The 17,919-nt window shown below is 45.8% G+C and overlaps 1 protein-coding gene across 1 annotated transcript; it reads left to right on the forward strand.

Annotated features, from left to right (window-relative positions):
* Window positions 1-8,546: 8,546 nt before the first annotated feature.
* On the forward strand, window positions 8,547-17,278 carry FGF12 (fibroblast growth factor 12; the record flags this gene model as incomplete). The annotated part of the gene is made up of 2 exons (XM_010192540.1): window positions 8,547-8,766; window positions 16,932-17,278. Coding segments are annotated over 2 exons (339 nt in total), but the record flags the coding sequence as incomplete, so codon positions are not given.
* Window positions 17,279-17,919: the final 641 nt, after the last annotated feature.

Here is a 17,919-nt window from a genome sequence, read left to right on the forward strand (position 1 = left end):
TCCCTAACGTTCTGGGATTCTGTGATTCTGGATACTGTTTTGGAGTAAGCGGGGTTGATAGCATTGTTACCAATTCCAGACAATTTGTCAGAAAAGCAGAATGTAGAGAATGTAGACAGTGGATGAGTTGGGATTCCCAGGTTAGAAATTATCCTGGGGTTTCACCAGATCCCCAGGCTGCCAAGAATGCAAAACTGGAGACAATGCTGTCAGAAAATCCCCTTCGTAGGAAGCAGTTCCTTTCCTAGAAGAGTGATGCTGAATAGGATGGGCCAGGTGCCATGTGAATGAGCTGTGCTGCCACTTCTACTTCGCTTCAGAGCAGCTCCAAATTTTAAAAGGTTTTAAAATTCCAGATTGTAAACAAGATTGAAAATTCAAGAATAAATAAATCAAATAAAATCCAAATACATCTTATATTAAAAAAAAAAAAAGAAAGGATGAAAATTTATTCCATGCAACCATGAATTCAAAGTTGGGGTTTAGGAAAAACTGAGGCAAAAGACAAAACACATCACTTGCTCTGCATTTCCCATCGGTGAGCTGCTCAATGTGTAGCCTTCCCCAGATAGTGCTGCACACAGAGCTGCACAGTCGTTGGTACCCAAACCTTGCTCCCAGAGCCTACCCAGGCTCTCCAGGGAGAAGTGGAAGAGAGCAGCCTGGCTTGAGCAGTTGTCCCAAGTTATGTTCCTGTCAGCACGCATTAAGTTGAAAGCTGTGTTCCTATCAGGATTGCATGAGCAGCTCGCCAAAGGCCAGTGCCGTGAATTTGGGGATTTTTATCTTTATGAAGTACTCGGTAAAAATTTGCCTGTGCGGTGGACAGGTCAAGAGCTGAAAGCAGAACAAAATACTGAGGCATGGTGGGATGGATAGGTCTGAATTTGGATCCCTGTAATTCACTGACTTCTTCTGCTTTATAGCCAAATGTGAGACCGTAGCTCATGTGGATCTATATGAGGTCGTTTTGGTGTAGCTAACCAGTTAGGCAGGGCAGAAGGGAGCTCAGCGTCTCTTGCAGAACCTGCCATAGGTTTTGGTCAATACACTGCTGTGTCCCTGAGCAGATGTCCTTGCTGCTGCGGGGTCACAGAATCACAGAATGTCAGGAGTTGGAAGGGACCTCGAAAGCTCATCCAGTCCAACCCCCCTGCCAGAGCAGGATCACCCAGACCAGGTCACACAGGAAGGCGTCCAGGTTGGCCTTGGATGTGTCCAGAGAAGGAGACTCCACAACCTCTCTGGGCAGCCTGGGCCATGCTCTGTAACCCTCACAGTAAAAAAGTTTTTCCTCATGTTCAGGTTGAACCTCCTGTGCTCCAGCTTGGGACCATTGCCCCTTGTCCTGTCGTTGGACATCCCAGAGCAGAGCCTGGCTCCTTCCTCCTGTCACTGCCTTTTACAAATTTATGAACATGAATGAGATCACCCCTCAGTCTCCTCTTCTCCAAGGTCACCTTGAGCATGTCCACACTGCAGTCACACCTTTTACTCCAGCATTCACCAACTTCCTCTGTGGTCACGTGGATAATTTAATCAGTCCTTGAACACAGAAAGGTGCCTTAGGACAGCTTTTGCACACACATAAAGATCTGCAGCTTAATTACAGAAGCTCATCCAGCACTTGATTTTTTTGCCTGTCCAGGAATATTGGGTGAGCTTACGAGACTTAGCAGACCTGCACGCCTCCTCTTACTCTGGTGTTTTAAAATGAAGCCAACTGAACAAATATGTACCTTGAGCATAGAGAGTTCCCATAAAAGTGAGAGCAGATAGCCCTCTAGTTATATTTTTTCAGAGGCTTGCTAATGCTGCTTCTCAGCTTCCAGGGCTGAGGAACAGACCTGCATGGATGGTGATTTATTTGAAAATGTGCTCCTTCCAACCCACAGATGGCCCAGGCAGAGTCAGAATACTTGCAGATACCATATTGTCTCATCAAGTGAATCTCTGCTCTGCAGCAGGGCTGTACACTCCCATGTAGCAGCTTGTTATTTTAAAACGTATCTGCTCTCTCCTACTTATAAAAGGCCACCAAGAAGACTTGTCACCAATCTCTTATAGAGCTAGAAGGAGGAGGAAAAGTGGAGTGTGAACAGTAGAATATCACCTGCCATCTGGACAAAGATGTGATGAGATGTAAAGTTTGGATGCACATTTGCGGTTCTTGATCACAAGCCAAGAGAGAGCTCAGCTACAATTATTTTAAGGCATTTCCAGACAGACACAACCCTAGGTCATGGAGGAAGCTACACTGAGGAAGGAGAACGCTGAACTCTTATCAGGCTGTACACAAGGCACCACTGCCCGTGGGAGTGCCTCTGTGGTGGGCATAGGGCTTATCCTCTGAACAGGACCTACGTTGTTCAAGACACATCCTGGGAATAAGAGTGATCAAGTGCTATAGTATGAGATTCGTGGTCACAAGTTCTTAGATACTCAAAGACTTGTTTAGTCTCTGAACGTCCACAGGTTTAAATGGGAGTTGGGCATTTGTATTTCATCTGGAAGCCAAAATGTCTTCAAGAATCTGTTATCCACACAGGTCTATGTGCGTGGATTCCAGTGCTGAACTTCTCAGTGCCACTGGTATCAGAGGGGTGTTGATTAAACCCTGCTCTGACTGAGGTCAGTGGAGGTTGCAGAATGGGCTTTACTGGGTAAAAAGCAGCCATAAAGCAGATGCTCTCCTCTGGTGCCATAGAATCACAGAATGGTTTGGGTTGGAAGGGACCTTAAAGCTCATCCAGTCCAACCTCTGCCGTGGGCAGGGACACCTCCACCAGACCAGGTTGCCCAAAGCCCCATCCATCCTGGCCTTGAACACTTCCAGAGAGGGGACATCCACAACTTCCATGGGCAACCTGTGCCAGTGCCTCACCACCCTCACAGTAAAGAATTTCTTCCTACTATCCAGTGTAAATCGCCCCTCTTCCAGTTTAAAACCATTCCCCCTCATTCCGTCGCTATCTGCCCTTGTAAAAAGTCCCTCCCCAGCTTTCCTGTAGGACCCCTTCAGGAACTGGAAGGCCGCTATAAGGTCCCCCCAGAGCCTTCTCTTCTCCAGGCTGAACAGCCCCAACTCTCTCAACTGCTCCTCGTAGGGCAGGTGCTCCAGCCCTTTGGTCATCTTCGTGGCCTCCTCTGGACCCGCTCCAGCAGCTCGATATCCTTCTTATGTTGGGGGCCCCAGAGTTGGATGCAGCACTGCAGGTGGGGTCTCCTCCCTTGCCCTGCTGGCCACGCTTCTTTTCATGCAGCCCAGGATGCGATTGGCCTTGCACTGGGTTGGAGCAGTGCTTTACAGTCATAGTGAACACCATCCAGTCATTCCATGGTCTGCCTCTGCAACCACAATGAAGTGCCATGGCTGATAGCTCTGATGGTATTTATGGTTCCTACTTAATATATTTTAAATGACTTGATGAGCTCTAAGTGTTAACACTAACATCAGTCAGTATCCCAAGCCAGATTCTCTGTGAGGAAAGCCTTGCTGTGCCATAGACTTTGGTGCAGTTTAGTGCTTTTATCCCATCTGAAGATCTGGCTCGGTAATTGTGCAGAACATAAAAGAGAAATCCGTAAGTGCTGTAAACAAAATAAAACAGTTACTCTGGGAGTGTGTTAGTTAGATATTTCAACACTCATAATTAACACCCCTTTCGTAAACCATGGCACAAACTACTTGCAGAATGGGCTTTTTCCTTTATTGCTGCTAGTTTCAGTGACTAAATTTATTAAGTCATTAGGTTTGCGTGTGGATGTGTATATTTGCTGTTCTCCTTTGGGTTATAATAAAAAGAGATCTTGAGGAAAAAAAATAATCTTTATGTATCTGGCAGTTTTGAGAATGTTAGTAGGGAAATGGCAAACAATACAAAGAGGTGGCCCGGTCCAGGAGGGTGCTGAGTGAGCAGCTGGGTTTGAAAACAACAGCTAGACAACAGCTAGTGACAGTCTGCTGCTGGCTTCCTGGCTGTCCCTGCCACCATTTCTGGGGACTTCAGGGGCTGCTGTGCCAGTCCGAGCTTAGTCTAAACAACAAATTTGCTCACTCTCATGATCAGTACCATGTACCATCAGTACCAGGAGCCACACGCCTCTGCTTACAGTTGGACCTTTTCTTCACATCTCCTGACTGAGGATGCTCATGGTGCCAGTGGCCGTGGTGCTCCCAGCACTGCTGTTTCTTGCTGTCCACTGCGCTGGCAGCACTATGCCTGCACCAGGGCTGTGACACCATTGGATCAGCATTTTTTTTGAAGGAGCTGGGATGTCCGAGGCTGGCAGGATGTCCTCTGAATATCCTGCAGCTTCGTGTCCACAGGTTTGACAGCAACGCTTCTCCACTGACATCTGGGGAGCTTCTCCAGCCTTACAGAAGTGCACAGGAGAGCCCAGTCAAACTTCCTTTGTTCAAGATCAAGAGGCTGGGTTAGATTTACCTGACCAGGACAGGTGAAAGCTGAGGTAGATTAGGAAAGAAAAAAAATCTCTCTTCTTACAAATCACCCCCATCCTGTGCTGTGGAGGGGGGTGCAGAGTGGGCCAGACTTTCCCAACACCTCCCTGAAGGACTCAACTGGCCCAGGTGATACAGAGATTGGCTTGCGCCTGAAAGTCCCATCCATGTTTCCATCTGCAGACAGCAGGAGACACTACTGGGATCAAGGGTAAATGAAACATCTTGTTTTCCTAAACCAGAAAAAGCTTTTTGGGCAATCCGAGGTACCTTATACCCTCTCTGAGCAGGTCTTACACACTGAATCCCCCCAAATGCCAGGTGCATCCATTTAGCTCCAGTCTTTGATTCCAAGTGTCATTGAATGTGGTATCCCTTGTTTTCTGTGTGACAGCTACCGCTTTAGTTTTTTCTAGACTCTGCAATTTCCAATAAAACTCCAGTTAGCACAAACCAGACCTATGTTTGTTTTTCAAAGCAAATCTAATTACTCTTCTTACTGGAATTGCCTTTTTGTTCAAAGGATTGGATTGAGATACAGAAAACAAGTTGCAGGCAGATGCTAATCGTTTTGCATGTAAATTACTCACATTTCTTTTACAAATATTTCATGCAGGTTTTTAGTTTAACAATTAGGAAAAGATCTGCTTTTTCAAACTGCTTTCAGTAATATCTGTAGACATTTAACAAAATACCTCAGGCTCTGAATCTCCAAATAGGAAACAAATAAATGTATTTATTTACTTTGTATGCAAAAATAATTTAGCCAAAGACACATATTTCACATGGAGATAAAACCAGACAAATTTATTTCTTTTTTTCTCCAAATCACAAGCGTGCTCTTTAATGAAGAAAACTGCTGGATTTTCTGAGTGAGCTGAGTTCATGATGATGCTGTCAGGGAACTGAGAGCTCTATGGGGTTCGTACAGAAAATAGAATCACGATTTATTTCCTTGTTCAAAGTCTGAAAAAAGACCGGTGATTAAAAGATGAAGCCATCTGTCCTTTCACTGTCCTGGACCTGGTCAAGCCATTTCTGTCAAGGAGAGAGTTGGGAAAGTAATTGAGTGGAGTTCGTTATAAGCCCATTTCAAAAGGTCCCTGCACCAAGTGAAAGAGTGAAGTGGGGGCTCCTGACCCCAGGGCTCACCATGCCATTACCTCTGGAGGAGGATGCCCTTCTGTCCCATCAGAAGCAGGTGTAGGAGACAGCATGAGGATCCCTTTACTGGTTTTGCCCACTCTGTCTGTGGGATAGAGAAATTAATTGGGCTCCAGGTCAGCCCATCAAGCACATTTCAACCACACTGAATTCATCTTCAAAACAAAACAAAGCAAAAAAGTTTGCGTGCCCCAGAAGTCTGGCCAATAGATCAGTGATTTTCCAAAAAATACCTTCAGTTACTGCTTTATTGGTGTGAAGCCTGTTAAGCTTACCTGCACTTTCCTCTTTCTTCCCAGCTCTTCTCAGCCCTAGACAACCAAAACAGCAGTTCCCACCTGATTCGACATAATTGCCACAATTAATTTTGACAGCAAAGCTTGTAGAGAGTTTATGTCATTAATATCCCAAGAGCCTTTTGTTATTGGTAGCCCCAAAGCCATCAGCAAGAGGCATGTGCAGAAACTAAGTGACATGGTGCAGCTGAAGGCTTGATAATGGCCATCAAGAAGATAGCAATGAAGAAAAACATAAGGGTTTGCATGTTAAATAGATTTAGAGGACACTGCATATATCTCCAGGTGGTGCTTGGGAGAATGTGGCCTGTGTGTCCCATCTCCTTTCTGGTCAGCTGTTTTTTCCTCCTCCATCTGCTTGCGCTTTGTGTCTGTCTGCACATGGTAGTGCCCACAGCAAAGATTTCTGGTGCTCAGACCTGTGGAGACCCTGTGCCGTGTCCGTTTGGTGGTAGGGTGAACTGCGCCCTGGGGTGTGTTTGTCCCTACATGGCGCAGTGGGACGCCTGCTGTTGCTGAAGAGGTGGTATACATAAGAAGAAGGAGAATAATAATGAATAAAGATTGCATTATTTAACTGGAACGTAGCTGCCAAATCTGTGGGTTTTCTAAACTGCCGCATGGACAGAGCTAGGATGTTTCTTGGAGGTGTTGCCATGGTTAGTGTCCTGAAGTGCTATTTCAACTGAATTGTGGGGGATGAGGAATCAACCAGCCAACTCACAAAAACAATGGGACGGTTTTGTTTGCTTGCGGGGGAGCTTAAATATTTAAAGGAAATCACTATTTTTTTTCTTTATTTTTCTTAAATCTTCATTAGGTTGATGTCTTTAAATACATTTGCTTTAATATAATATAATAATTTTGCTGCTTTATTGGTACAGGTGGATATACAGTAAAGCATCTGCTTTCATGAAGTACTGCATGTTATAAAATATTTGAATGTGGTAACTTAAAAATAGATATTTATCTGAAAATTTGATTTTCAATAACTTTTAGATAAAATCTGGATTTTTTTTTTCTTTTGGAAGCAATATTTCCAAAATATATTAGCTTATAAATTTCTTTTTCATTGAAAATAAAAAAAATATCTTTGTTCCACACTGAAATCAGAACAGACATGGAAAGTCTAGATACCTCAGGCTATATGGATACTATATTCCATGTTTTGACCAAGTTGGTAGCTCTCCTTCACCGCTTACCAACTTTTCAGTCCCCCTAAAGGGAATTTTCTTGGTAAGTTTTTATTAATGGGGTAACCAAAGCCTGGCAAAGGGGATTGAGTTACTGAGTTTGGTTTTAGAGATGCTCTCCATCGCGGGGTTTGCTGCCTGGCTGGGCCCGATGCCAGAGAGAGCCCCTGAGCCAGCCCTGAGCTGCTTGGTCGGTCACTGGCAGCTGCTGCAAACTGCCCGGCTCCCCCGTGAGCTGCCTCTTCGAGGCAAGACAAAGCCTGGAGATAAGGAGCAGATTTAAGGAGCGCTTAAACACTGATCTTTTGGGAAACTACTTCAAACACTGTTTTTTAGTGCTCTAAGTTATCTAGATCTCTCCTAACTTGTTTCACTCTCTTCCTAAAATATTTATTTCTCCAGCAAGGAAGACTCCTTCAGATAGGGCAAAATGACCCCTTGGGCTGCTGGTGGTTTTGTCTGTGTGGTGCTAATGATTGATGCAAACTTCAGAGCTCCGCACTTTCTGCTGCGCTTTATCTTCTGCGCCTTCAAGCCTGCCTGGCTGCGTAGATCTGTTGCATGCTGGATTTATTGTCAGCCCAGTAACAACACTTTATATAACCCCCAGAGTACTTGGGAATACAGACCTGAGTGTTGCTGAATCAAACACTTAAATGAGGTCTGCAGTAAGTATGTGGCATTACTCCAGATGCTTTGCTCAGATGTTGGTCATGGGTTTTTCATTAGCAAGGTTGGAGAAGCTCCGAGAGCTTGGGAGAGAGCATCATTTGCCTGGAGCAGCAACTGCCTTTGTTTATGGAGCTCTGAGATACCTTGCCTGGGTTTTAGAAAAAGAGGGGTTTTTTGGTTAAAACAGTTTTTCTTCAGAAGCTTTCATTGTGGCTTGAGCTCTTTTTGCAATAATGTCATAGTTTTAAGGAACCCCATTTGTTTGGCCAAATTTTCTGGCTAAAACTGCCATCCCCATAAGGATTTAAAGAAGTTTAAATGTTTTAGACAGCAACCATTGTACATTTCTTCCCCATCACAGGGAAGGTAAGCGCAAATCCAGGGGAAGGTATTGGGAGCAGCAAATGAGCAGCAAGGCTGCCTCTTAGCTTCTCATCTCCCTTTTCTTTCTTTTTGCTTAGTATTTCAGCCTAAATCCTGACGAATTCCTGACTTTTCCTGCTTCTTTTTCAAGCCCATTCACTGTAGGCTGTTTTGCAAACCACAGCTCTGCCAGGGAAGGAGAGCCTTCCCTTTCACTGGGGAGTTTTCTAGATGTGTGTTATTGCTGGGAGCTGGTATTGCTGATGCCTCTTATTTTCTGTTGTTAAACGAACTGCAGTGCGTGACCGTCGTGTTTCACTCAGTGATGCCTAATTTAGGAGATCAATGATTAATTCCTTCCATTGCTTTTTCTTCTCTCTCTCTCTCTCTCTCTCTGTCTCTCTCTCTCTGCAGGATGTTTTCACACCAGAGTGCAAATTTAAGGAATCTGTCTTTGAAAACTACTACGTTATTTATTCTTCCACGCTGTACCGGCAGCAAGAATCCGGCCGAGCGTGGTTCCTGGGACTCAATAAAGAAGGTCAAATTATGAAGGGAAACCGAGTGAAAAAAACCAAACCCTCATCACATTTTGTACCCAAACCCATTGAAGGTATGGAATCTGCCCGCTCCCTCCATCGGTGGGGTATGGGGAGGGGGAGTTTGAAACTGCAGATTTGGAGCTTCCTGGCTGGGGGTGTCAGGCCGCAAGACCAGAAAGCAAGGACAGATTTCAGAAAGGTGCTGGGCTGCACTGTTACCATTTCACCTGCTTTCCTTACCATATAGTAACCTTTGCACATCGTCCCAAAGGGGTTTCTCGGCGTTAGGGTTCTAAAGGATGAATTTAAAAGCTCAGGAACATAAGAAGTTACTGGGAAAGGAAAGCCCTTGAGCAGCCAGTAGTCCAAAAGGAATCCAGTCCAGCAGGGACCGTAATGTTGGGTTGTCTGTGAGGATTTTCCCATCATCATTCAGTGGGTTTCCAATCCCAAGTAGAGTCAGTAGTGATAGAATTTATCATCTCACTTGTTCAGGCTTTGATACTCTTTATAGCAACAGAAATGGGTCCTACTAGCACAGCTGTGGAGGTACTTTATACGTCTACCCTAAGATGACTTAAATCTGTTTTATCTCATCAGCTTTGTTTGTTTTTCCTCTGACATCCTAGTTAGTCACGGGCAGGTAAAGAAACCTTATCACAGATGTCCAAAGCTAGATGAGATGCTGTCACGCCGTATCTCTTCATCCCAGTGTGAGGCTTCAGTAGAAGTCATGGAGTTGAAGTTTTGCCCTCCTGCTGCTAACTGCACTCTACTGAAGTGTGCCACAGGCTCATACCAGGGCATTCTGCTTTTTATGGGCTGATTCCTGATAAATGGAGAGTTGTAGGGTGATGAGCCTAGTGCTTAACAGGTACTTGATTCTGGAAACAAGGAGACCTTTTTTTTATCTGCTGCTTGGAAAAAAGCACTGCTTCTCAATCCCCAAACTAGGTATGCCTTTCTGATCCCATTTTGACCCTGCCAGTGGCCACCTCAGGGACACAGCAGCCTGGGTCTTGGCCTACGCTGTGTGCCTCTGTGTCCCCTCTTTCTACCCCCCCATGTTGGCTGTGGGGTCAGGGCTGGACATGTGGAGAGAAGGAATAAACTGATGCTTTCCTGACAGGTACCACTCACCAAGTGGTTTCTTGTTTATCTGTGGCATTAGTGGGACTGGTGCCCTAGGCCCTCATTGGGTTTTGCTAAGGAACAGGGCCTGCTTCTCTTCTGCTTCCTCCTCTGCTGCCTTGGCTGGGAAGAGAGTATTTTGCAAGTGCAAGCTTTCACAGCTGGGTTTCCAGCTCCTTCTGGTATTTCTTTGCTGCCTGGCTGGGTGTTGGCGCTGATCAGTGGGTTCCTTTGAATCCAGCCTTCTTTTTTTGATGGAGCATGCGTGGCATCTGATGAATGGCTCAATAGTTATCTTCTGCATGCATTGAACTAGGCTATTCCTGTGGCTCTCCTCGTTGAGAGCCTTGCCTTAATAGAGGTGCCTGACCCACAGCGGAGTTCTCATTGCAGCAAATGCCGCTCTGGCTTTCATTTTGAAAAACCCAGCCCAGCCCGAGAGCTTCCCTTTCCCGCAGTTGCATCCTCCCACGCTTGCTTCAATCACAGCTGTCACATAACCTCCCGAGCGAGTGAGCGCTTTGGAAGTTGGCAGCCAAATTAAGGGCTCCTCCACCCCTTCCCTCCTCCACATGCTTTGCAGTCAGCCTCTGCGAGCGCTGCTGCATCAAAGAGCTGGCAGTCTCCCAGGCCGAGGCACGTGTCAGCTTCCCGAAGCATTCAGCTGTCTGGGACTGTGGCTCCAGACGGAGGACTCTGTTCCCAAGCCCAAGTTTCATTGTAGGTAGCGGAGGCTTGTGGGGAGGGTTGGAGTAAAACATGCTCAGCTCCATGTGACTTCTCTGTGCTGCATCCATCAAAGTCTCCCTGAGCAGAGCTTGCAAGCAGAGATGTTACAGAAAAGGGGCAATTCCTACCCTGTTTTAACAGCTTCTTTCTCTTTGTCATGGCTCTATGGAAGCATTCAAAGCAATTTCCTGCTATATTTGTGTGTTCTTTCTGTTAAATGCTGCGGCACGCTCCAGCATGTGGGCTTTGCTGTGTATTCAGGCCAGTTCTTCACAGCTACTGCCTGCCCTAACACACCCAGATTTCCTTTTGCTCTGGCAGCACTACCAGCATTATCCCTGCCATGTGATGGCTGATACAGGAATGGATGCAAGGAGGAATCTGGATCCTTCGGAAGGAAGGAGAGGTGTTACCTACATTGCTAGGGATCGCTTCACCCACCACTTTGATGGCAATCATCTCCGAGATGAAACTTCCCAGTTGTTTGCCATGTGCAGAAAAAATTATGGAGCAGCTTGGTGAAGAGAGCGTTCACAGGGAAAGGCAACACAAAAAAAAGCTCAGATTGCTTCTGGAGCTCATTTGACTCCCGTTGCTTCATACTGCTTTCTGAATTCGGAGTTGCAAACGGGCAGTAAATTAATAAATAAATGTGAAATATCCTCCTGGATAATTGCTAAAGAAAGTATGTATGCAAGTGTCCATATATATATATATATATATATGCAGTGGTATCTATGTATGTGTGTTGTCTGTGGCTTTCAGCAGCTACAGCTTTATGCTGTGCTAATCCCACAGAGTGTTTTGACTCCTGTAGAGTGTCAGGGTGCTGGAGGTGTCCGATGTGAAAGTCGCTAGATACCAACTGGAAAAGTTTCAGTTTTCAGTTGATAGGAGGGAGTTTTTTTTGTTTAGTGTAGGTAGGATTTGTTTGGTTTTGGAAATAGCATTAAGCTTAATCAGTATAAAAGCACAAAAAACTTACTAAGTAATAACAGGGGAAATGTTAAGTTCCTCTCCCATCTGTGCGCAGGCAAAGCCATGGCAAACAGCCTGGCAGGCAGCAGCTAATGCACTGTGTGGTGCCAGTTTTGGTTAAAAACACACATACGTAACACATTTCTTTTGATATTTTTATTTCTGATCACCAATAGAGCTAAATGAGCCCTTAAAGTGCAGTCATATAGATTGAACCAGACTGCATGAGAAATTACCTTGACTATAATTGTCAGTTGGACACCAAGCAATCTTTTAAAGCAATTTCAGTCTCTTTAAGTGTCTGTAGTGATTAGTGCTGGACAAACACTGTCGTGCACGGCACCTCTTGTTCTTTTAAAGTTTCAAACCCATCTCAAACAATGGGAGACTTTTCCAGTCATTTAAGTGAGGATTTTATCAGATGCTTGTTATAGTTGTGCTCTGTTATTTATATTTCCTTTTCCTTGAAGACATCCTTTTCGGATTGCTCTCCCAAAGTAGCTACATTTCATCTCTTACCTGGTCCAAGCCAGAATACATTTAGTGTGACAAATCTGAGTCAACAGAGATGCCTCCAACTCCAAGCTCACGGTGCTTCAGCCCTCATGACATGAACACATCTCAGATGTGAAGGTGACCTGATAATGACTAGTCTGATCCATTTACTACCACTGAGGAATATCTGTGTGCAGGGAACAGCAGCCAGATCTTTCCAACTGTCTTTTCCCACGGAAGCAACGTCCCAGTTTTGTTAAAGTGGAGTCCTCAGATGTTGCAAAGAAGTACAAGACATTGTTGAGTAGGAAGATGTGGTAGGTCTAATGAAAATGCTTCGAAGGCATCATGACCATAATCCACAAAACATCCTAAAAAGTATGCTTTAAAAAAGAATAAATCACAACAAACCCCACACTCTTTATCAGTCTTTGTTAACAGCTCCTCTTTTGGGTCTGTCTTTCAAGCAGGCAGGCTTTGGTATGTTTTCAGTCCCACTCTAACTCAGTTGTTCATCTATCAAACCCCTAATCTTCTTATTGGATGGCAAATGCAATGTATTTTAACCATGCTTTTGCTTGGCTTTTTGTCATCCTCTGCTATGTTTCTTACCTGAACAAACTGCGATTCCATCTGGCAGCATCCTGCACATTTAGCCGCCAGATAGATGGCAAGCTCCAACGCCTCTGAAATGCATCAGCTGGGACCAGGCTTCGAACACAGTAATTAGAGGCAGAAAATGAGGGTGCATAATCACTTGCTCCCTCCTGCCCCTAGCTGCTGCTCAATTAATTCTCTTCACTGAAGCATTAGCTAATGCAGCCGCCACTGCAGGTACTGACACCTTGAGCCATGGCACCCAGCAAGGGGAAGGGCCATCTCCTGGGCTCCTTGGTCCCTCCAGCCATAGAATGGGATATATCCATGGATAGGATATATCTGAGGCCCTTTACTAAGCTTTTCCCCATATTCTAGAGAAGGGAAATCGAGTTCTTTGCAACCCCTCAACCTCCTTGACTTGCAGCAGTGCTGAGTGGGAAATGCTGGGATCAGGACACAAGGTGGTGCATGCTTCCCGACCTCAGGCAGTCCCTGACACCCAGGAAAGCCACAGCAGGCGTTACTCGTTTCACAGTGTGGGCAGTGTGCTGGTGCCATGCCTGGGAAGCAGAAATGAGGCAGGGATCCTGTAGCAGTGCACAGCAAGAGATGGAGCTGTTCCTGGGTGACAGGCAGCCCTCTCTATACCTTTTCCTTTGGGAAGGATGCTCCCTGCCACCCCTTTCCAACTTGCTTGTACCCCCTGTCTCCTTCCTGCCTCATTTGCAGGTTGTTTCTTTGTGCAAAATTGCTTCCTTGTGCGTGCAAATGGCAGGCAGTGCCAGTTAGCAGGGAAGCAGGGAAAGCCTCAAGAACCAGCCATGGGCACAGCTCCACTCCTGCTCACCCTCTTCCATTTACACCTGTGGCTCTACAACAGATCGGGCTAACAGCACTTTCCAATTAAAACTTGAATATGGATGTGTTGATTAGAATCTGGGACATGGGAAATGATTATCTGATTGAAGCTCCAAAGCATTAGCTTGGTTTCCAGACACTAAGGGCTGTATTCGGCTTGGTGTGTGGGTGTGGGTGGGTGGGAGAAGCAAGGCAAAGCAGGGAGGGGACTCTTGTTCTTGCCAGATTGCTCATCCTTCCAAAGCTGCCTTGTGCTGCGCACACCAGGAGACCGCCCAGGCGTCTGGGCATGCTGATTGTCACACTGCTGCTGGGTTACCTTGATGCAGGTGACAGGGCCGTGTGTCTACACACACACACACACACACACACACACATATGCACAGGGACCCCAGACAGACCTGTCAGTGAGTGCTGCCCGTCCTGAAACCACAGGGATGTACTTTAAAGCTGGGAAGATCTGGGCACCCACAAGAGTCCATTTACAAACACCCCTCCCTCCCCGGCCCATGACTAACATCTCCGTGTGTGAGTCACATTCAAGCTTCCTCAGTACAAGGAGTAACAAACTGTAATCCAGGAGCCTGTGTTGCACAACATGTCGTGCTGTCCCTAAAATGCCACACGTGTGCGGCTGTGTGCACGCACACCCCTGTGTCTGTGTGCACGCACCCATGTGTTGCAGTGCACACAAGTTTGCAGCCGCCGCTGAGCGATGGCCACAGCTCAGCACAAGTCTCTTGTGTAGGAGAATATCCAGGCACTGTCTTGTGCATGATGCCATATAAATACCACATTCACCAATACTGTAGATGTATCTAAATACCAAAAATGTGCTTGTCCTGTGATGCTACAGATTTTTCTGGCATGGTCTGTTGGCACTGCCTGTCTCGTACAGAGGTTTTGATGGCTCTGTCTGAAAAGCACAGTGTGAGCAGCCTCCAGCCATGCCCCATGTCAGTACTTGTGTCATGCACCAGACTGGCAGATAAACTTATAATTCCTGCCCTATTTGCTTGCTAGGTACAGGGTTTCCTTAATTTTTAGCTGCAGCTGTTGTTTACTTCTCTAGCCTGATTTATATTCATATGGGCCTTGTTAGCAAATCAGCATTTTTGCCCAAAGGCCTAGGTGAGAGGCAGGGAGCTGAGGAAAGGCAATGTGCTGCAGTGCTGCTGCTGCGGACTTTGCTCGGCTGCAGCCCTCGTGGTTAAGCATTTGGCCCAGCCCAATGGGAAACTGGAGATGGGTGCGGGTGAGATGAGCTGAGTACCTGCAGCTGCCTGGGGAAGAGCTCATGGACATCGCTCCAGCTCCAGTTTGGGATCAGAGAGGTCAGGGTGAAGACAGCGCTGCGCTTGAGACAGGACTTTGTGTGTGGAGTGCCAGGGACACTAAGGCTACACCAGCACCGATACCTACCTCTGCTGGGCAAATGTCACATCTGAGAATAAGGTCAGCCACAGAAGTGATGTGCATCCTCAGTGTCATCAAAAGGCTTGCAACTCAGGCTAAGAAATCACAAGGACATACGTTTTTCCTCAGTTGTTAACCTTTTCATACCATTCGTTAGGATTTTATTAGGTATTTTGCCACAACAGGTAAATTCACCATCACCAGGTTGTTCACTGACGTTCACCAAGGTATGAGGAGCAGCTCAGCAGCTGAAAGGGGATGTGAGAGCCCTTTTCCTTCTGTCGCTGCCATGCTAAGCACTTTCCTTGCAGCATGCAGACAGCATCCACAGTCTGGGCAGCTGATGGCCAGTCCTGGCATTGCTCATCCTGGCCCAGCCCCATGGGACAAGTCATTCATTTTCTCTTTTTTCTCATTTTCATCAAAAAATGACTCCAGTAGCAATACCAGTTTGCGGAGCAGTACCCTGCCTTGCAGCCACACTGGGAGGTCCCGCTCGTGTCTGTGTTTAAACTGCTTTGAAAGCCTTGAGTGAAAAATGCTCTATGAGAAAAGTAATATTTTTTCACTGCTCATATACTGAATGCAATATCCCTCCTATTAATACACAGTTGACTGCACTTTATCTCTGTCCTGTATTGTTGCACACTGCTATAACTGTTTATCTAGCTAGGAGTAAAATACAGAGCAATAATGTCATTTGTTGCCTGCCTCTAATTGCTAGGATTTATTTGCAAATCAGGGGAGGTTATAAATATAAGCACTTACATCACCTTTTTTTATATATGGGGTATTTTTTTCATTTCTTCAGATAATATTTGAAATTTTGTTCCTGTTGATTACCTGGAACCGAAACCTGATGAGCTCTGTCCCCTGTGTTTGAGCTCTGTGCCATGGCTTGTGACGTGACAGCTTTACCAAATGAAGCAGTACACAGTCACTTCTTTCTGTCCTAACTTTTGCAAAGATGCGGGCATGACATTTGCAGTCTGGACTTACCTCAAGTTCTCAACTCCAGTGTGGCTGCCCTTGAGATGCCTCATTATTTCAATCACATTTATGCCCCACCACATTTGCAATGAGCTCATCAGAGATGCTCCCTTTGGTGTGAGGCGCTGAGCCACTCTGCGCTGGCACACCTCACACGGCACAAGGATGGCCATGAGGACTGAGTCCACATGGTGGGTTGGATAAATGCTTTATGCTGCACAGGACACGGGGATGTGCCGTGCCTTGGGCAGACGTTGCCGTCTCAGGCTGTCCAGACTCCAGCAAGTACGTTTTTATTGGACACACCTTGCTTAGCCAGGGTCTGGAGAGAAGGTGCCCTCCATCCCCCATGTTCTCAGGTGCTGCCAGGTGACCGTGCAGAGCTGGGATGGCTCCTGGCTTGCTGTCACTGAACTCATCCCTGTGTGTCTGCTCGTGGCCTTGGCTTTGGCTGGCTGTCTTGATTGATTTACAGGGGAAAAAATAAGAAGTGCTGAGAGGAGATCACAGCTTTTGGCCAGAGGAGCCACATGGGCTTGAGTCACCACTTCCAAATCCAGAGCTGAACACCCAGAAGGTTTGGATGGCTCAGCCTAGTTTTGATTCGTGACTCTCAAGGGCTTCTTGTTGGAGGTTAAGGACTGGGGACCGGGTAATTCTTGGACCTGGTACTAGATGATAATCAGCATCTTGAAACAACACATGATGCTGTGAACTGGAATGTTTATTTTATATATATGAAGATAACATTAAAAAAACAGTAAAACACAGAAACCCTAGAAAGACACCTCTGTGAGAAATCCCGTTTCTGTCTGTGCCTTTGGGAGGATCCAGAGATGGAGGATCTGACTGGCAGCAAGAGCAGGTAACAGATCCTGCTTGGTAACAGGATCCACTGCCGGGTCACCGAGGTTTCTGTCAGTGTGTGTGTATTTGCACTGGGGCTGCAGTTTCAGCCTCATATACAAAGAAGTAACTCATTATGGTCACTAACGCCTGTGACTTCAGGGCTGTTAATGAGTGTCTTTTCTGTTCGCAGTGTGCATGTACAGAGAGCCATCGCTGCATGAAATTGGAGAAAAACAAGGACGCTCAAGAAAAAGTTCAGGGACACCAACCATGAATGGAGGCAAAGTTGTTAACCAAGACTCGACATAGCTGACAAATACCCTCCCTTCTTCCAACTCCTCCCCTCCCACCCACCTACCCACCCCACCTGGCAAAACCACACTGAGACGACAACAACTGAGCAAGGCAGGACCTACCGGTAGTGGCTAGGAGTCCGAACTCCAGAATCTTTCGTTGTGTAGGACGAGGAAATCGAACCCCAGATCCTGCCTGTTGCAGCGTTTTAAAAAACAAAAACAACACCAAAAAAAAAAAGTGAAGAAAACATGTTTTAAATCAGGACTCCATTAACATTTTCAAAAGCAAACTGTTTGCTCTGTGATCAAAGGGGGAAAAAAAAAAAATCTCATCTCTGCATAATAATAACAATAATAACAACAAATAAATATAATAATAATAATAAAGATGTTACCTTTAAAAATAAAACAGAGCTTTTGGAAAATTGAACTTAGCATATGATGTGCGAGAAACACAGCCTGGGACTGTGCTTTCTGTCTTATACTTTCACCTCACGTTCACACCACTGTTGTTTCCATCCCTGCTTCCCTGGGGATGGATGGGATTTTTCACAAAGCAGGAAAGGTAGGGATGGATTATGACTGTGTTTGCTCTGCTATCAATAAAACATGGCCTGTCCGAATTAGGAGTCTGACAGTTATGGGCAACAAACTAGCTACTCTGTATTCAGCTTTTCCCATCTACATTCCCACACTGTGTAGTTATTTGTTGCTAGTGTCACTGTGTGAGTATGTTTGACCCAAGTCTGGCATTTTATGCCTTTTTATCATAATTATTTTTATTTATAGGCTTGTTTTACTGTATTAGTTGTCAGGGGAATTTCGGAAATGGGTTTTCAGGTCTCGCGGGATGAAGTGATCATATTTATTAGGGAAGAGTTA

This window comes from Mesitornis unicolor, unplaced genomic scaffold, assembly GCF_000695765.1.
Source record: "Mesitornis unicolor isolate BGI_N332 unplaced genomic scaffold, ASM69576v1 scaffold51850, whole genome shotgun sequence".
NCBI lineage: Eukaryota > Metazoa > Chordata > Aves > Mesitornithiformes > Mesitornithidae > Mesitornis > Mesitornis unicolor.